The sequence below is a fragment of the Colletotrichum paranaense genome (assembly GCF_030867605.1).
Source record: "Colletotrichum paranaense strain IMI 384185 chromosome Unknown Scaffold_9.1, whole genome shotgun sequence".
Taxonomy (NCBI): Eukaryota; Fungi; Ascomycota; class Sordariomycetes; order Glomerellales; family Glomerellaceae; genus Colletotrichum; species Colletotrichum paranaense.
The window spans coordinates 1237899-1258111 of record NW_026848967.1 but is presented as its reverse complement, the minus strand read 5'-3'; the positions used below and the strand labels follow the sequence as shown (position 1 = coordinate 1258111).

The 20213-nt window shown below is 54.3% G+C and overlaps 4 protein-coding genes across 4 annotated transcripts; 3 read left to right on the top strand and 1 right to left on the bottom strand.

The window, feature by feature from the left end:
• Positions 1-407: 407 nt before the first annotated feature.
• On the top strand, positions 408-3580 carry CPAR01_11168 (lon protease 2; the record flags this gene model as incomplete). Its single annotated transcript, XM_060495427.1, has 4 exons — positions 408-876; positions 943-3038; positions 3113-3282; positions 3493-3580. 4 exons carry the CDS (start codon positions 408-410, stop codon positions 3578-3580), a joined length of 2823 nt encoding a protein of 940 aa, XP_060345775.1.
• A 6579-nt stretch (positions 3581-10159) lies between these two features.
• On the top strand, positions 10160-10794 carry CPAR01_11167 (uncharacterized protein; the record flags this gene model as incomplete). The annotated part of the gene is made up of 2 exons (XM_060495426.1): positions 10160-10465; positions 10651-10794. Coding segments are annotated over 2 exons (450 nt in total), but the record flags the coding sequence as incomplete, so codon positions are not given.
• A 6769-nt stretch (positions 10795-17563) lies between these two features.
• CPAR01_11166 (uncharacterized protein) lies at positions 17564-18174 on the top strand (the record flags this gene model as incomplete). The annotated part of the gene is made up of 2 exons (XM_060495425.1): positions 17564-17842; positions 17899-18174. 2 exons carry the CDS (start codon positions 17564-17566, stop codon positions 18172-18174), a joined length of 555 nt encoding a protein of 184 aa, XP_060345773.1.
• Positions 17732-18190, bottom strand: CPAR01_11165 (uncharacterized protein; the record flags this gene model as incomplete). The annotated part of the gene is made up of 1 exon (XM_060495424.1): positions 17732-18190. The coding sequence occupies one exon, from the start codon at positions 18188-18190 to the stop codon at positions 17732-17734; it is 459 nt and encodes a 152-aa protein (XP_060345772.1).
• Between the last annotated feature and the right edge of the window lie 2023 nt (positions 18191-20213).

The window sequence follows — 20213 nt, the reverse complement described above, 5'->3', positions numbered from 1 at the left end:
GGAGCTGGACCGCCTGGAGGATGTGGTCCGACGCCTGGAGTGCCGCGACCAGGGAGCTCCTCCTCCTCTTTCTCGGGACTTTGGGGGTGGGCGAACGTCCAGCGTTGGCGCCGGGCGTTGCTTCTGACATCAACCATCCCAGCACCTCCAAACCCAAATTCCCCTTTTGCCTTTCCAGTCTTCCATCTCCATTGTGACAACATCCTACCCGTCAGAGCCACGCCATTGAAGTAGCATTTTCTTTCGACTTCCACCGTATTCCCATACCTCGAACTTGTCATTTAGAGCACCCATCTCGCTATACGATATACCCTCCCCATTGCTATCGTCACCGTTGCCAGGCAAGGTGCACGTAAATCAACAACCAACTTGTACATCACACGACATCACCAACAACTGACTCCCACATGGCGCGATCTCAAACGAAAACCCTCCCCGTCATCCCCCTCGCCCGCGGCACCATCCTCTTGCCGGGCGTCGCACAGCGCATTCCCGTCACCGCCGCCCGTCCCGACATCCCCGCCCTTCTCGCGAACGTCTACACCCGCGCCGCCTCTGCGGCCCCGAACGAGCGCATCGACTCCGTTCCCATCGCCTGCGTCCCCGTCTCTTCCCCCTTCGTCGGCCCCAATGGCCAGCTTCTCATCCAGGATGCCGACCAGATGGACGAGTCCCTCATCAAGGAGGTTGATCCCGGCACCGCTCGCAAGTCCGATCTCTACAACTATGGCGTAGCCGCCCGCATCACAGGCATCGAAGGAAGGGGGACTGCCGAGTTCGCCCTGCGGGTGGAAGGCGTTGCAAGAGTTCGGGTTGAGAAGGTCACGCAAGAGAGGCCGCACTTTGAGGCCAAGGTCAAGTACTTCCACGATGAAGGTTCGCCTGCCCCTCTGTCTGCCCAAGTCATAATAAACCGTAGATGATCGCTAACAATTTGCGCAGTGACGACGGATGCCCAGATGCAAGAACTCTTCTCCCTCCTTAAACTTCGATCCCGAGAACTCGTAACGATCCTTCGCATATCCGCACTCCTCCCCAGAAGCCCAGACAGTCCCGGCGGTCTGTCTCCCCTATTGACGAGGAGACTTGAAATGTTCATCAACAAGAAGGAGCTGAAAGACGCTGGTCAACTAGCCGACTTCATGGCCAACATTGTTGAGGCTTCATACGAGGAGAAACTCGAAGTTTTGGCTGCCCTCGACGTCAAGGTTCGCCTTGCTAAAGTCATTGAGCTCCTTGACCGACAGGTCAGCGGGATCAAGAACAACTTCAAAATCACCACCTTCACCAGCGTACCCGTGCAGTTCCTCGACAAGATCAACGATAAGACATCACGTCGTGTCGGCCCCAACGGCGCTCCGCTGCCACCCAACACCATGTTTCCTCCAGGCCCCAACGGCGTCATGGGTCCCAACCAAGACGACGATCAGGAGCCCAACGAGCTGGAAGAACTCAAGAAGAAGCTGGACAAGGCTCAGCTCCCGCCCGAACCCGCCAAGATGGCCCAAAGGGAGTTGAGGAGACTGAAGAAGATGATGCCCGGTAATCAAGAATACCAGGTCACTCGCACTTGGCTGGATGTGCTCTCCGAGATTCCCTGGACTGCAACCACGGATGACAGACTAGGACCCGACACACTCGCGAGAGCTCGCAAGCAGTTGGACGAGGACCATTACGGCCTGGATAAGGTCAAGAAGCGTTTGGTCGAGTACCTGGCCGTGCTGAGACTCAAGCAGTCCATCAATGATGATGTTGAGGAGCAGATCAAGCAGGCAGAGGCGGAAGCGGCTCCTCCAGCCGAACCTGAGAAGGAGAAGGAAGAGGATGCTGAGAAAGCGAAAACGGAGGAAGTCAACGCCGAGTTGGAGGAGCGCGCGAAGTTGGCAAACACCAAGATCGAGGTTCTGCGATCAAAGCGGATGGTGGACCGGTCGCCTATCATGCTCTTGGCCGGCCCTCCTGGTGTTGGCAAAACAAGTTTGGCAAGATCTGTCGCCATGGCGCTGGGCAGGAAGTTCCACCGAATCTCGCTTGGCGGTGTCAGAGACGAAGCTGAGATTCGTGGTCACCGCCGGACGTACGTGGCGGCCATGCCTGGTCTGATTGTTCAGGGGCTCCGAAAGGTCGGCGTGGCAAACCCCGTCTTCCTTCTCGATGAGATTGACAAGTTGGGCATGTCCAATGTTCACGGCGACCCGTCTGCAGCCATGCTCGAGGTCTTGGATCCCGAGCAGAACAACTCATTCACTGACCACTACGTCGGTCTGCCCATCGACTTGAGCAAGGTGTTGTTCATCGCCACGGCCAACAGCCTAGACACCATCCCAGCCCCCCTCCTTGACAGAATGGAAACAATCTATCTGCCGGGATACACAACGCTCGAGAAACGCCACATTGCCATGCAGCACCTCGTGCCCAAGCAAATCCGGGTCAACGGACTTTCGGACGACCAGGTCAACTTTGACAAGGAAGTCGTGTCCAAGATCATCGAGTCTTACACCCGTGAATCGGGAGTTCGTAACCTGGAGCGCGAGATTGGCTCTGTCTGTCGTGCTAAGGCTGTCGAGTTCGCCGAAGCCAAGGACGGGGGACAACTCGGGACTTACAAGTCACAACTCACAGTCGACGACATCGAAGAAATCTTGGGCATCGAAAAGTTTGAGGAGGAAATTGCCGAGAAAACAAGCAAGCCCGGTATCGTCACCGGCCTGGTGGCGTACAGTTCGGGCGGCAACGGTAGCATCCTCTTTATTGAGGTTGCCGACATGCCTGGAAATGGCAGCTTGCAGCTTACCGGTAAGCTGGGAGACGTGTTGAAGGAGAGTGTTGAGGTCGCTCTGTCCTGGGTCAAGGCGCACGCGTACGAGCTGGGTCTGACGTCGGAACCGGCCGCCAACATCATGAAGGAGCGGAGCATCCATGTCCATTGCCCTTCGGGCTCGATCCCCAAGGACGGTCCCAGCAGCGGTATGGCGCAGGCCATTGCTCTCATTTCTCTATTCTCCGGCAAGCCTGTACCTCCTACAATGGCCATGACGGTATGTCTTTCCCGAGTGACAAAGTGGACGACCGTCGGAAAACCGGTACACTGACACAACATTCTGTACTACAGGGCGAAATATCCTTGCGCGGCCGTGTGACTGCCGTCGGGGGCATCAAGGAGAAGCTCATTGGCGCACTCCGAGCTGGTGTCAAGACGGTGCTACTCCCCGCGCAGAATCGCAAGGATGTGAAAGATCTCCCCCAGGAAGTCAAGGATGGCTTGGAGATCCTCCACGTCAAGTAAGTCTTCTCACACCCCCACCCCAAAGTGTCTTGCATTTCTGTGTATCTCTCGCTTCCTGAAGTCGTATCACCCTCTCACCAACTACCCCGTTTCCCATTGGCGCCGTGCGCCCGACGCGGTGATCCCTTTGCCTGCCGCTATGATCCCTGGTCCTGGAACCGTTCTTCACAATGTGCCGTGTGACTGACCTTCTTGTCCTACTCCAGTCATGTCTGGGAGGCTATCCGACTCGTCTGGCCTGATTCCCAGTGGCCTGGCGCGGAGCCATACCCTCCCATCGAGAGCCGATTGTAGATTGGCAAAATAAGGGGTGGAGGTGTATGTGATGCTCCCTCAAGACCATGCACGCCGCGAACACTCACTTGTTTTGTATTACTCAACATCATCACCACTACGGTCATTTCTCAACCGAGCCGACCTCCCCTGCCACGACTGAGACTGTATGTAACGAAGGGGAAGGGAAGCGGCATTGCACACATCACACACTGGGTAGTATGGCCATTCGGTTTCGTTTCGGCGTTTTTATAGGTGTCTCGGGGCGTCGCGGGACGGGCGTCCAAGACATTTCACTTGTCCCGTCTCGCCGCGACGTGTTTTGTCTTTGTTCATAGTGCGTGTTGCAAAAGGAGAATGCTACGTGTACATGTTTCTTTTTGGATCATTGGATAGGTTCTTCAATGGCATTCGCTTTCAGAGACTCGAGTTCTATTAACCGCGCGTCACGTCGTAGTTGGCTAGCGCCGCGAAACCGTATGCAAATGTTGGAGTGACTCCTGTTGCTCTGCCACGATGTTTCGTGACGGTGTACATGTGCGTTTGATGATGGGTTACTAGCCTACTAAGTGCTGGACTCCCTGCCTAGGAAGTAGGAATATGTGCCTCGGGCAAAGATGATCTCTTGTTTAATCTCCAGAGTCTGCAGCATCGACGACACCACCTTGGGACATATCCCGGATATAGTGCTCGCTCGCTTTAGCTATGCTGCGGAATGTGTAAACATTGAATTGTCTCTACAGGTTTGGATAAGAACCAAGAATTCGGAAATTAGGCAGACAACTGAAAGTACATACGGGTCTGATTTTCACGTTCTTGCATGATTTCTGGCGGTATGCGGCGAGGGACGATAGCGTGGGCTATCGGGAGGTGTTTCTCTATGGCGTATGCCTATGATGAGGAACCTAAAGAAGGGGCCCTCCATTGTATTTGATGATCAGGTGGAGGTCTTGTAGCTTTGCGAAATCAAAACATTATTGAACTCTGTTCAGCTTTCTCAAATCAATGAGACTGTGAAACTCTTTGAGGTGACAGTTTACATTGGCGTATCATATGTACGGATGTATATAATCTTCGTGAGGGATTGGATTTCCTCCTCCCCTTCTTCACTCCTTCTCGCTTCAACTCGGGGGCAATGCAGGTGCTCCCTAACGGAGAGGATGGAGATTGCCATCCCGCTTCCCCGTCTGCGTTTGAATTCGTTCCCAGATCGTTGGTAAGACGGGGGGGTTAGCCTCCACATCCCTTTACCGACCGCGAAACAAGACGCGGCTACCCGCAGGTGTTGGGAGCTCAAGATACTCTTCGTCGGGAGGTTGACAGACCAATGGAAGGGAGCGAGTCGAATAGATAAAGAACGATGGTACACTTCGTTCTCTCGTCGTCCCTTGGGTTCTTCCACAGAGACTCGCATCATCTCGATTTAACACCCTCCTCTGCTTCGGCTCTGGCTTCGGCTGCCAGTCTGCCGTCGAATTACAGTGTGAAGCATTGCAAAAGAATGTAGAGAGTGAGCAGGGTAGAACTATACAAAGCGGAGGGAGCTTCAGCGGGCGGCCTCTGATCAAGACACTAATGTACGAAGCATAAGGTAATTATCCGTCCCTCTCTCAGTTTATTCACTTTGACATGACCGTGTCGATATGTTTGTTCTACACAACGAATGAGGCCTCCCTGGGCCAGATACCATACACCACGCCCTCGAAGGACCTAGTGGCAAGCAATGCCGAACACCATCACCACCACGACCGGTGCCTGATCCGTGTAAGCCCCGACGGAGAACAAGTTCCAGCTGCCACGAACAAAAAAAAGCTAACGTAGAGCAAGGGGAGGAAATCGCCCGGCCAGTGCTGGGTAGTATTCATCACAGCGCCCGTTCCGTTACGCCGTCAACTTGACAACTACGAGCACTTCATACACAATGACTTACATGGCGTACACCCCCCTCCCCCTCTATTCTACACCATCTGATCCCCTCCGCTCGTGTGCCACGACATAACGGAGAATCTACTGGGACTCGATTAGCGAAATCTTCTTGTTCCACAGGATGGCGCTATCCTTCTCTGTTACACGGAGAAGAGAAAGAGGGAAAAAAAGGGGAAAAAAGGGGGCGTGGTAACTCTGGGGGACAATGTGCTACGGAGAATTTTTTTACTTTTCTCCTTGGGGGTTGGGCTTCCCCCCTTCGCACGCCATGTCCCGTTCCTTTTCCATGGGTAGAATCCTGCCCGTTGTATTGTCATGCTAGCCACGCCGTCGCGCGGAGGTGGCTTGACGATAGTGTAAGTCGAGTGCAGAGGCTCGTGAGAGAAAGATGGAAATGAGGACAAAGACTCCGAGATGGTAACTTCCTCGATAGAGAGGGCGTGAAGATGAAACCAGTTGGAGAGTAGGCTGAAAAGGCTCCATCTCAATGTTCTTCATGCTTCGAGACTATCATCATGCCATCTTTGACCGAAACCTGCATGGTGTTTGTTAGCGGGGAAATGGGAAGCTCGTATTAGCACAGACAGACTCTGGAGCATGCCAAAGGTGCTAAAACCACGTCTTGCGCTCGACTAGGTCAATGAAAGGCCTGAAATAAGCTCAGCCGTCATCGCAGAACCTCAAGAAGTTGCGCATTGGGTATGTGCATTGCACTTCAAGCCGTGAGGCGAGGCCCCGTACCAGCAGGCGCCAGTCGTGCACCCGAGCTGGGTTCGCATCGCTAGGTCCGGAACTATTGAAGATAATCAACGGGTCCGGGTGACGACGGCCGGGAGCAGCCTCGCGCCGTTGCAGTCGGGATTTTTTTCATGACAAAATAATTCTCCCTCCCCCTCGACGGCTCTTTATTCTCCGAAGACTACGGAATCCGGGAAATGAATGATCTAGCTCAGATCGCGCGCGCTAGAACCCCCATCATCATCATCATCATCATCATCAAGGCGGTTCTTTATCTCTCTCGGGACTTTTAGAATCACGAGGTATCAAGACCAGCTCGAGCATCCGGGCTTTTTATCGATATACCAGCCGGGCGGCTCAATAGTTCTGCCATGGCCTCCGCCACCCGCTCGGGCTAGTAGGAAGTCTGTCGCTGTGTCGAGCTGGCTAGCCCAACTCTACTGATCAAGGGACTGTCGTTCTTTGGCTCTAGCCTCTAGGTCCGCTGCCATCTGCCATTGCGCGTCTGCCCGGACACTAACAAGAACGATGGCGGCAGATCTTGGGGCAGCTATATCAAAGTACCGGAGCCATGTGGAAATGAGAAATTAAAAGGTTGCTTCTTGGTATCGAACCTCTTTCCTAACTTCGCTTCTTTGTCCAACTCTGATATTGCCCTGGGCCATGATTTTCAGAGATTATTTGGAACCAAGTTACGGTCAGTGTGTCCGATTATTGTGCAGACCCTCAGCCTCGTCGGCAGGGACCGATGCGATGACGTGGAAGCCGGGCATCGGTGCCCCGAGGCTGGACGGCGATTGCCTCTCAGGTTACCGGTCCTGGGGTGGGTTCGATGGAGAGGCCATTGGTTGGCACGGTTGGGTATCAAGCAATGCTTGATGAATATGACCTGATGTATCTAGCCACCGTGGCCACGTTGCCAAAATGCCTCGAATCGTCAAAATCATTGCTCAGTTGAGATCTTGTCCGATGCGGTTCGCCGACAGGGTTTGCCAATGAGATCAACGCGGAGCCCAGCCGGCTTCCACTCAGCATCTCCGGTTTCCAAGACCCTTGCAAACTAAGGCGTAATTCAGCGCAGACCGACTCGAAGCCGCTGCAATTGCGAGGATTCAAAGGAAATGATCAGGGTCGTTCCGGACGCCTTCGACTGTCCATTCGTCTCAGAGAAACTACTGTGAATACGTCTTGCGTGGTGAGTTGGTCTCGATAGCTTGTCTACGTCGCATTGACCGCCCGGTAGGGGAAATCGTCTTCGCGACAGATGGTGCTTCAAGATGTTGGCAGCTGGGTTTCCGACTGCCGTGCAGCCGCGAGACCCACGATTCTTCGTATATCCGTGGCAGCGCAAGATCCTTTGGCAATCCGCCCACTACCCCATTTTGGTCCGATGTGGTAACCTTGCGAACGATCATGAGGGGATCGCTCGACCGAATGGGTCGCGTCATTTTGTTCTGCCAGGGAATGGGATGAACCTGAAGAGGGGTAAGCATGGGAGCAGGGCGCCAATGCCAACCAGCCGGGTTGTAAATGCAGAGAGAACTTGAGCTTCCCTTGCAGCGGGCGGGCACTATTGTCAGTTGTATGTACAGGTACTCTTGAGAGCCGGAGGGCGGGGGGGGGGGGCACCGAGTAAGTATCGTCTGCAAGCACATCCAACGCGGCTCGGGTGAATCTGCGGCGTCAGACATGGGTTTAAAGGTTCGTCTGATGTCTGTCTGGCAGGACTCGATATTTTCCTTCCCGCTGGTCCCTTGGCCGGCCGCAATTGTAGCAAGCCAGGTCATCAGAATTCAGATGCGCATGTCAGGACGGTGGAGCCGTCGCAGGCATTCGTAACATCCCCACCGCCCATGCGCGCGCGGGATGATAATCACGGACCGAACAGTCCAGAGTTTGACAGAGAGTTTGAGAGAGAGAGAGAGAGAACTCTGGCAAGTTTGCCAGTGGCATTCGAGCCATGGTCATGCTGGCCCGTTCGTACGTATAGGAACTGCATTTGAATGATGAACCGTTCGTGGCCGGGTATGGACAGTGTACGACCATGAAAGAAAAAGAGTGGTCTACGAAGCAAAGGCTTCCTGGCCAAGTCTAGACGCTGGTGAAGTCGGATGTGCGTCATGTTCCTGTCCGGACCCCAGCATGGCATTGCGCTCTGCCCATCGTTATTGACGAAATGGATATCCCTCGTCTTTCGCTCGGTCGATGCAGGACTTATCATTTTGCTTGTCTCAAAAAGGCGGCCTATCCGTAGCAAACTTTGTTGATACGGATGTTGGTGGCAGGCCGCAGTCCTGGGATTTCGGCGCAACCGCTCTCAATGCAACATCAAATGACACTGATGAGGTGCTTTGGCGTCTGATAAGCGCGCTTTTGGTCCGAACCCCACGAGTCCATCAATCTGAAGTTTTCGGAGAGTTCGTCGTGGATAGGCCTTAGTGCAGGCAATTAACGGTCTCTCCGAGCACCCATGACGACGTGGGGCCCCTTCCGAACGCACAGCACGACCTCTGAGCCCGCAAGCTTGAAGCAATATCTAGCTTGACATCAGGGATATCGTGTTCTTGGGAGCTTCAGGAAGCATCGCACTGCAGCCACCTGCGCGCAGGCCGAAAGATTCGGCCTAAATCTTTTTTCGAAGTACACTGTAGCTCACCCATCTCGACCGTGAGCCATCATGTGACGTGCGTTCCATGAGAAGTCAGTTGACCGCCTCCCGCAGACAGTTCTGGGTATTATCACCAGGGTGAGATCAGATATAGGGGCCCGGGTTTGAGGATTCCGCTGCAGGACAGCAAGCATGAAGATCGGCTCAAACCTCCCTGTATACTGTAGCGACACGGGGCCATTCGGTACCAACCTCCCCAGGCCCCTCTACGCAGTCCCTTGTCGCTCAATTTTAAATTCGTCCCATCTTCTCAGCCAACCAAGATGACAAGGATGTCACCACAAACCTAAATGAGGCTCACCCCATGTATTCCCTAGTAGGCACACCTGCCAGTGGGTAAGAATCAATACCTGAAGGACTGCGATTCTCCAATCACAGTGTTGGTAGGTGATAACTAGCGCTCTTGACGTCTCCCGAGTCCCGTATCGTCAGGAAGGATAATACCTAGTGATTTCGCAACTGGCATTGGCGCCTCCGTCAGAACTAGTGCATCTCGTCTTCGGTGCTCGCAATGGGGCGGCGGGGCCCCTTCGGGCGATCTGCATCATGATACGGCAGGCAAGCAGGACCGTAGCGTGTGTGAACCTGTCGCTATTCCCAGCTGGCCGGTACTGGTAGCTGATTAGGCGAAGGCCCTTTTCGGCAGCGTCGCCCGCAAGTGCGGTCGTATTGGCTTCTGTATCCGTCATACAACAACCTCAGGGTCGCTGCATGGACCCTGTTATTGAGCCTTTTATGAGCGAGACCGTAACAGACACTGTTACAGCGACCGCCACCAAGTCCTTGAAGGTTCCATTGTCGACTATATCCCAGACTCCTATTGTACGGATACGGATCATGTACAGCAGCCCATTGCTGCTGGTACTCCGTAGTCCGGCTTCCAAAATCGAATCGCCCTAGAACCGTGGCGCTAGGAACGTCTGATCAGAATAATAGGATGGCCAGGTATCTCATCGCTGTCCAGGTTCAGACGGCTCCTGGGACGCGAGAAATTCTCCGGCTGGTTGCATCAAGGCTGCGCATGAATCTTGCTCATATGACGCTTGCCCTGATCGCGTGCACAGGTATGGATGAACTCTTAGCTGCGAGGGATCACAAAGAGGTCCGTGGCAAGTAGAAGATATCCCCCGTGTGAACGTCGCGCCTCTATCATGCATTGGCCCTACCCACTCCGGTACATTGCTTCCTGTGAGGTTTGAGCAGTATTGCAATGGGTCAAAGAAGTAAGTTTCAACTGGGCGGTATCCGTACGGGTACCTACCCTAGGGCAGGCAAGTGGACAAAACAAGAGCGGGAAAAAACAACGCAGGTCGCGATGGAGAACAATACCTGACAAGGCGACAGCCCTTGTCATTTGCTTGACTCGGGTGAATGGCGGTCAACCTGAAAGACGGTATCTGCAAGACAGCAGAACCGCTAGCGGTGTTACCATTTCGGCTCAGTTGTATCAAGTTGGCTTGAAGTTTGCGACTCAAGTCGCCGCTTGCCTTGAGCACCGTCAACTTCAGTCGTCGCAGGAACCACCTCCACGCCTTTTGGACACCCAAGAGAGAGACGGTAGGTACTACTTGATGCTTTGTAGCAGCCCGAGTCTTCGTGGAGTGTAAAGAGAGATTGACAAGAAAGCCTTGACAGGCTTGGTCTGGAGTCCGTGGGCGCTTGTAATGTTTCACCCAGCGCTATCTCTAGGTGGGGTAATAGGGTAGGTCAGATCGGAGGGGATATTGCATGAATAAAGGTAACCGGTTCGTCTGAATAGTGTATGGGTTGGATGCCTCGAGACTGGCCAGCCTGCCTGGTGGGTTTGACTGCCGCCTCGAGTTCGACCCATCGTCCTCCCCAATCGCTGTTTCTGCCAGTTCTCAGACAGCCGTTCAGTGCCTTTGCATCCCTAGGCAACTGACGAAGATGAATTCTGGTATTGGTGGACAGGACGTGAGTGCGTTTTCCGGAAATGCCAAAAGTGCAACGTCAGCGAGATGTAGCCGTATTCGTAACAGAGTCGTACAGACGCTGCAAGACATCGCGAGGGGTTCCTTCTCGATCCGTGACGAAGCTCTTCTACCGGAACAAGGCATACCCCGCAAGGTATTCAGTCAACTGACGAGCTGACGAATGGAGGGGTACTCTCGGCCATGATAGCTAAGATCAGGATATCAGGGCTACTATTCGAGTTCCTTTGCGCATAGGGCGTTGTGGCGAGGCTTCGGACTGCGAGAGCGGTGGGGAAATGATCCAGGGCAGATTCTAGAGGGCGAGCCTGACATGGGGCTTGGCGACGACGGTTAGAGGCTGCGACTTGTTGTACCGCGGGTCGGGGAAATCGAGTACCGGAGAAAAAAGATGGGATGACAAGTTTGACAGGGGACCCGTTGTATTGGCAGGGCCAGGAATCTTTGAGCCTGGGCCGAGACCTAGACCTGGGGCTTCGTCCTTGCCCACGCAAGGGTTAGGTCGGACCTGGGGGCGTGAGCGTTGTTGAGGTGGACGTACGCGTAGCCGTCGCCGTACAAAATGATCGAGCCAAAAGGTAGAGCTTGGCCATGGGTACGGAGTACCTCATGATGCTCGTCTTGAAGGTGACCAAGGTCAATCGGACTATCGGACTCGGATAACCCTGTTTGCCTGGGCACTTTGTAACCCATACTACTCCGTACCGTGGGTAGGGAGTAGAATGACAAAGTGATTGGAGGCTGGAGCGTGGTAGAAAGATAGGTTTCCTGTGAGGAGTCGACAGGTGCAGGGCAAGGCAGGCAAAGGCGGCAGCGGTGTTTAATTGATTGCAGGATGTGAGCAGCGAGCCAGGCTGACCACCCCCCGTCGTGCAGATAATTCAGTACTCGGCCGAGTGGTGAGGTTTGTTAGGAATTCAGGTGAGGTGGAGAAAGTTGGGGGTCGTGGCCGTTGGCGCACGATTCAGAGCTCGTTGTCGGCAGCGACTGGAAATTGGACGAGATGAATGCACCCCAAGGTTCCCGGTAGGGCTCGTTCGGGCAGAGTGAGAGTGCCGGGGAGGTGCTTGCATCTGCATCCGTGGACCGTAGTCCCTAGTAGGTATCCGTACTCTGTATCCATACGGCGAGGAAGCTATTTTTGATGGCAAGTGACATCGGGAGAGGGGACGAAAAGTCCATGACGAATGCTGCATTGCTGGCTGCTACGAAAGCATGGCTTGGCAAAGTAGCTTCGAGTCTTTGAGGTAGGGGAATGTTGGCGTGCGGCCGCAATGGCCCGTGTCGATGGTGTCTACGGTGGTGGTGATGGCGGTTGGGAGCATGGTTGAGCTGGCTTGGGTGTGACGACAAAAAGTGACGATGTGTGGCTGGTATCTGTCTGAACGGAGTGCAGAACGGCCTGATGAAAGAGCCTGAGTAAGCTTGACAGTCAGCGAGGGATGAGCAAGGTGTCGGAAAAGATGCACCGGGGAGTTTTTTCCCTGATGTTTTGCGGCTTTGCCCCAGAACCCCAGTCGGAGCGCAAATTGTGTCCGAGATGGCCAGCATCAAACCGGGTCTGGGGTGTTTCTCTCGGAGCATTTCATTAAGTTGGATTGGGATTGTCCGACGTCCGAATGGGAGAACCTGGCCATTTTTTATTGTTCCGAGTTGTTCTTCATTTTTTTTTTCTCTCGTCAGGTGTTGAGGTCTTGGTAGGGTTCATCGGCGAGGTAATTAGCTGACTAGTATCCGTACTCCGTACCGACTGAAGTGTAAACCGGCCTAGTCCTGGTCATGGGAAATGCGTTTCTGGCCGAATTCTCGTCGTCGATGTCGATGGTGGGTGGGAACAAGGTATGCGCCAGTCGAGCTGTGAGCACGCGAAAGACCATGGAATGTTTCGGATGCCGTACCTTGGAGACTTCCATGATCTTAGATAAGGCACTTCAGGTAGGTACCTTGGGTATCTACCCCGTACCTTCTCCAAGTCGAGAGACCACCGACTGGCAAGACTACCTAAGGTGGCAGTCACGCAGTCACGCAGTCAAGCAGTCTGGCAGGAGAGCCGTTACGGCACTGGGGGAGGTGCCTTCTAGGTCGACTTGCCGCACCCGAGCAGCCCCGCGCTCATCCACCAAACCGACGGGAAGCTAAGACATGGGAGAGTGCCTACCTTACCCAGGCACACAGACAATTGGAAGCCAGATTCCCAGGTACCTTCCTTGTCTTACCTAATCTTCCGTCTCATATATGAAAGTGAGGTGGTCATCTTACCTCCTGGTGTGCTCCTTCCGAGCCTCACCAGTCCCGTTGGTCAAGGCAGGCAGGCACGTAGATAGGTAGATAGGTAGGTAAGCAGGAAGGTAGGCAGGAACCTGTACCTTCCATCGAGATTCGAGCAAGTCAATGACAGGGCATCACGGGAAGGTGGGTGTCCTCAGGTGAGGCAGGCGCGGCAACACGGCTCAATATGTGCTCCTTCTCCATTCGGATGTTCTAGCCAACATTGCATCGTACCTAAGCTACCTGGCTGCTGAAGGCTCACCAGCACCCATCGTCCAGCCCATTTTTGGCCTGATCCATCATCACTCTGCCATCATCCTCTGGCCTGTCATTGCCATCGCCGTCCCATGTCATTTCTCATCTCCCATTGCCTACCGACATTCTCCATTGAAATCTAGCTTGCTGCTTGGGTCTACCGTCTTCCAACCTCGTACATGGCGTTCCTCGGGGCGGATCCATGTGTGTTAGCAACCCCGCCACTCTCACCGAAGCAAACTGGGCCCAACATCATCAAATCGTCAAAAGTTATCAACCGCCAGCCCACTCACTCTTACACGCCCACTTCTATATTCAGCCTCCAAGACCGTTCCGTACCCGTACGAGGAATATCGATAGTCCATCGCCAGACCCGCCTGCATCGTCCCCCTTCCTCTCTCTATGGGTTCCTTGGAACAACAGAGCGATCGCCATATCTTGCAAGTGGCCTTTCGTCTAGACTTGTCTGCACATGAGAATTCTACAGCTTGCTAGGCACAATCGCCACGGCGAGCCTACGATCGTCCTTTTCCTCCTACTTTGTCGGTTCAAATTCGGTCTTCCCGTCCGTGTCCGACCCATAATGCACACACAAAGTACAATCAGAGTGAGGGATCGCATTGTGACCAGGCCGTTCTTTGGCCAACCTTCGGTACAGCTCCTTGTCATAATCTGTTTCGACTCTCCAGCATTTTAAAAGTCTTCGGCCGTCGCCGCACATCGTCTCCATTATCGATAAATTATCAGCCTGGTCCCGGACCGCTGTGGGCACTGGCGGCACTTCCGGCCTTGTGCTTCAACTGAGCCCTCGATGCATGTCGTACTGCGACATGGGCTGCTCGGAATAGAGGAAGGAACAAAAAAAACAAAGAGTCAAAACACGAAGAAGGGGGGGGGGGGGAAACTCTCCGGAGCGGAAGCAAAATCAAGCATCCAGGGAGGATACCTTCTCGGCTTCGGAGCATCTGACTTCTTTGCGTTTCTGTTCCCGCACCGCATCGCATCGTACCCGCCCGACCAGACTCTGCCTCTTCATCGCCGTCGGGATTTTGACTCAGTCCCTCATCCTCGCGAGCATGATTGAGACCAACACCTGCAGTTCACCACCCCAATGCAGACTCGCAAAGTCGGCTATCCCCTGAGTTATATTAACCCAATTTAATCAAGCAACTCGAGCCATGGCAGACGGTCTGCTGGCCACCCGGGGTTTTCTGCAGCTTCTTCTTCAACAACGTCGCAACGAACCACGTCTGGAGTCCTCGACAACCCGCCCGCTGCTTAACGGACAAGCCAGGGACTGGCCTGACCTACCTGGGCTTGCCAAATCCCTACCCTTGTCTCCGTCCGACCTCCACCATGTCCGGTCCATGGCGGAGGGGTGTGCCTTGGCAGCCCTGGCCTAGTCGCCAGAATCCGAGTGGAACAGGAACCCACTGATACCCATTGAAACTGCTTTCACTACCTACTGTGTAGGAGCCACCGCCTTTCCCGTACGGTACTGTAGCACGCTGCCACGCACGACGGGCAAGATATCCACAGCTCACCGTTCGGCCTGCACCACCTTCGATTCGCTGGCCAGTGGCGACAACTGCCATGACATGCCACGTGCTAAAAGACTACAATACAGGCTCGGTGCCCAACATGGCTGCCCACATCTATCCCGTCACGACAGTGTGCCTACCGCGGGCCAGCCGTTAATGTGAAAAGCCAACCCACGATCGATGGGTATTTACCGCTGTGAGCGAAGAACCACGGAGAGCACGGAACGCGTGGAGGAAGAACACCCAGAGTCTGGCAAGGGTTATCCCCCGGTATAAACTGGAAATTGAATCCTGTGGCTCTGGAAAAGCTTCCCAACGTCTGGAGTTCAGACGACTTAGGGACTAGGCCACCGAAATAAGGTCCCGGTCGCATTGACAGTAGGCATTGGATCTTCGCTGTGGCATCCGTCCAGTGTCGCGGGATACTTGCTGAGACACACCTCGGCTCAAACATGACACAACCGCGAGTCGCCCTCGAAAGCGGGTCAGTCTCAAAAAGAGCCAGGACGCCGTTCCTCGAAATTCCCCAATGGTCAGAAGTTCAAAGTTCGATCTCCTGTTGATATGGAAGCGCCAATCTGTCGGGAGTTACAGCGCGCACGAGTAGGGGCTACAACGCTGGAAGCCGCATCCATCGTCATAACCGACCTCCTGGAGCGTCTGTAACATGGATAAAACTGGACCGACTCCGCTGGCGCTAGTTTCTACATGACATCCACTAAACTGTGCGACTGAGCAGAGCTGCGGATACAGGTTGATTTCCAGGAACAGCTCTGGACCTTCAGTCGAAAGAGAACGAAGGGGACGCAGATGATCAAACACACGTCACGGGAACTTGGATCGTCGCTCGCAAGTCCGAAGCATCTCAAGGTAGAGCGGTACCATTCAGTACCTTAACACACCGAGCTCAATATATGTTGGTGTTTCTACACCACTACTAACGGGCTGTTCGTACGGATAGTTGTCTGTAGTGAGCTTGCCGGCCCGTGTAATCAATACCTTTGTGCTTCCGGATTCCGGCTGGTGCCGCCTCAAAGGTACGGATAGTTTCCCGGCCATCGACTTCGAGCTATAAGCGACCGACCTCGATGATCCAGGCGCGGCTTGGCATGACCAGGGCTTCCGACTGGACCATCAGACGAAGAAGGGGACCTTAAACCCAGGGAGGCATACGGACCGGGGTCAGGATGGAATAGACCACCTGCGGCGTGTGCGGCAGCCGACCGACCAGGGCCAACCTAGCGCCTGCGTTGACAATGGGACGCAGATGCCAGCCGAGAGCCCTACAGATCGGCATTCCTACCTTGCCCCAAGTGAAGCTCGGTGAGCACCAAGGCCGGATCCAGACGTCCAAATTCCCTGTGCTAGGACATCTCGTCTATGGATGAGAAGGAAGAGGAGAACGAGGCTCGTCTATATTCTAGCATCCCAAAGAACCACGGTGGTGAGAGTAAATATCCCGAATCATTTACGGGCACCTTCTGGGTGAGCAAATGACTCCATATCGACTTGACACACCTTTCAGTGTGGCTCAGTCGTCCACTAACAAGATGCAACCTAATAGTGAGTGACCTCACCGGCTCCATATTGGCCTGGCTGCCGGTGTTCTGCGTGTGCGTAGAAGCAGGCAAAAAAGCCGAGCCGCATGGATTCCTGGCCGACCTTCGTTCCTCGAATGAAGCCAATCTTGTTCAACTGCATGGACTTCGTCTCACCGAAGAACGGGTTTCTAATTGTTCAGTACAGATACACTTTGCCGATACTGAGGGCTCGTGTATTACGAATATATACCAAGACAAGGTTATGACGATGGCGACAACCACAATGGCAATGAGAGAAGCAATTAGACACCTTCAGATGAACGACCGGGAAAAGGGGAGATAGATGCACACTATGCGAACCCGAACAAGCCATCCTGCGTGGCATGGAAGACATAGACCGATCCCTCACACAGCCGGAACGATGTCCACAAGGTTTCCCAGAGTTGGACCAGGGACGGCAGTTAAGTTGATCATACCGTCACTGACCGAGCCCTACAGTATGCAATGCGCCGGTGTAGAGTAACGATGGCAGGAAGACTTGCTAGCGGCACGAATCAAGGTTCTTCTCGGCCTACGGTCTCAGAGAGGTATGCCGCAATCAAAGCCAGCAAGCTGTGAATTATCAAGTGTTGCCTACCCCGTACGAACCTCAACGGTCATTCTTTCTAGCACCCATGTGCCAGGGTCCCTATTCGGGATGGAACTTGAACATCAACACGTCCGAAACAGGCCGAGGGTTGGGCCTTGCGCGAGAACCAGGCTCGCATCTCGTTGGTGGAATTTTTTCGCGACAACCCCCCGGTAGGCCAAAATTCGAAGGACACTAACAACAGCTGCTCAGCGAAAGTATCGACGGGGCAATCGTGTCGCACGTCGTCTCTGAGAAGGCTACTGATCTGACGGCTCGCTGGGCTCACAGATGCCTGACTTCATCGATTCCTGGGCACCCACGCAGATGGTTGGAAAAGATACGTCGTACGGGGCCCATTGATCCAATGATTGCCAAGAGGATTGGGCGAACGGGAGGACATGAGGAAGCATGACGCGAACAACCTGCATACGACCGATGCATGGACGCTTCGTCTCGCCCCCAAGTGGTGTTGAGGTTTTTCTGCATGAGTAGTGGAAATCGGTACTCAGCTCCCACACCCTTGCAAGCAACTCCCCAACTCGCTTCAGAGTTGTTGTGCTGGAATTTTGCAGCTCGGGTGCTATGCGGACAAGAAACCTTAGACGGACAGTCCCCATCGCAATGCTTCCGCGATGCCGGCACTTTCGACTGCCTAGTCTTTGGCATCTGGCCGTTGAGCACGGATCCGGCAACCTCGACCATCGGCTATCAAGCCCTCGAGAGACTGAGCGGCCAGGTCACAGGCCAAAACTTGGATTGCCATGTGGAGAGGCGAAGTCATCTGGTCTCCGCGCATAGCCGAAAGCTGCACCGAGGCAGGCAGGAGTGGCAGGACATTCACGACTAGCAAACAAGGCCAGACCGCCTTCTGGAGTCGATTCCCATTGCTCTCTGTCGGCGGCTGCCAATCAGCGAGGCGGCCTTGAGGCGAAGGGCGAGCCGCGTCGGGCAAGTGGGCAGGTTCCAGAACATGGCAGGCCGCAAGACAGGGCGCAAGGCAAAGAAAAGGCACGAGAAGATTCGTGGCAAGGCCACCTGAACTTCGCAGGTTGCCCTGGCCCTGCGAGAGAGGGGAGATGGGGACGAGATGTATGAGGGACGACAGCCACATCCACTTAGACCGACATGAGCATTTGCGGGCAATTTACCATTCCTTTTTAGAGGGGGGTTGCCGGGCCCAGAAGAAATCGAAGAACTAACACGTCGATTCCCTGGTTAGCGGCACCGGCTTGACGTTGACAGTAACACACACACACACACACACACACACACACACACACACACCCATACTCAGACATAGCTGGGGCCGTTCACGCTACGAATGAACCGACGCTACCTTATGTGCGGTACGGTCAGCTCGCCCGCTCTCGTTGAACATGACTCCGGGAGCAATACCTTGGGCTACCGCGAGTGCCAATGATGCAGGATAGCGCGAACGCGGCGGCGGCAGTAGAGCAGCTCTGACGATGCACTGTTTCCTGATGGTGTGGTCTCGACATTGGCCGGCCCTTTTGCTACGGCTTTAGCACCGCCTCTGAGCTTTGCCTTTCCCATGCAAAAAAAAAATTGCCAAACCGAATTGGGCTCATCCCGCATAGCGTGGGGCGCTGCACGATTCCTGGGTGAAAACAACCAAGTTCAATGGCGAGTGGCATTGGCACCAGGCCAGGGCCACGGTATCGACTTGGCCACGCTACTATGGACTGGAGATTGGAATTGCATATCCGACATCTAGCATCACGTTGCTAGTATTGAGTGGTATCGGAGCCACATAGGGATACCGCGAACTCCCCCTTCTCTCTGCGTGCTTCATTGCCATCTTGACAAAGGCATACCGAAGTGACATTTTTCATGGTCTGCTGTGTACCTCTGTAATCACGATGCATGTCGGACGAGATGCAGACGATGGATCTATTAGGCAGGTCTTCTCTGCGGATGTGATGCAAGAGGTAGGTGACCAAAAAGCGACGCCGATGAAGTTCACGACTCGATTGATCCGTGGCCCATGTACCAATCTGGCGACTTACTCACAATACTTACTGCGTACGGAGTATCAAACACGTCTTTCTCACGTGGCGAGCCAAGACTAACGAAGACCATCACCCGTCCAGCGACTGCGAGGCAACATGGAGTGTTCGATGCCGAGTTGATGGCCACGGTTTACGATTATTGGGTTGGGCAGCGGGGGGATCATCACGTCGAGTTGTTCTTTCGGAGGCTTCCATCTCGGGCGACCTGCCTTAGTGAACTCCAAGCCCCCAGCCCCGGTGCCGTACTAAGGCAGGGTAGGGTGCCAGACTGTTGACTTTTGAGGAGTAGGGGAGGCGGTGGCGGCGAGGGTGTCTTTGGCGAGAACCGGGTGGGCAGCGCACATACCAGGACAGGCCTGGTAGTTCACCGTTGCGACCTTGGCCCAGTTGATATATCGCACCTGGCACCCATCAGAATGATTTTCTTTCCGAAGCGAAGAGCGCACACGACTATGTGGATGAATGGACGAGCAGAGGGCCAGCAACAGACTTGAAAGGCATGACCTTGTTCGGACCGGTAACGCATGCAAAACGGCTAGTGCCCGTGTTGGCAGCGTACGGGTACCTCGACCTCGTCAAACCTAGGGGGAACAACCGGCAGAAGAAGCAGGTTGTTGTGGGTATTATACCAGTACAGCGGCTCCCAAATCAATCAGTCGTATTGGAGGACAGGACAGGGCCGCTGGGTAGGTATGCAATACGGCACGGTGGGAGCAACAGCCTCAAGCTCCGAGAGAGACAAGACGGGCACCAGTTACCACCGACAAATGGTTGGTTTCCATCGGCTTACCGCCTCTCTTGCAGACTGAGTTCATGGTCCCGGTGCTGCTTGCTGCTGGTGGGTTTCGGCGACGTCAACGGCGGATAAGCAGGGGAGAATGAGAGAGAGTATGTGTTCAAACTTCATGCTTGGTGGACGGTCGACCGAGTTGATCAGTCTACCTACGGATGCGGATCCAGGATCTCTGTCTGTCAGATGTCTGTACGGGATGGAGCCATGCCGCAGTCTGAGTTTGATTCTGTTTCTGGCCCATTGGTCCTGTTCGACTGTTCCTGGGCCTGATGTGTCTGCGTACCTGCTCACTGACATCCCTGCCACCAAGT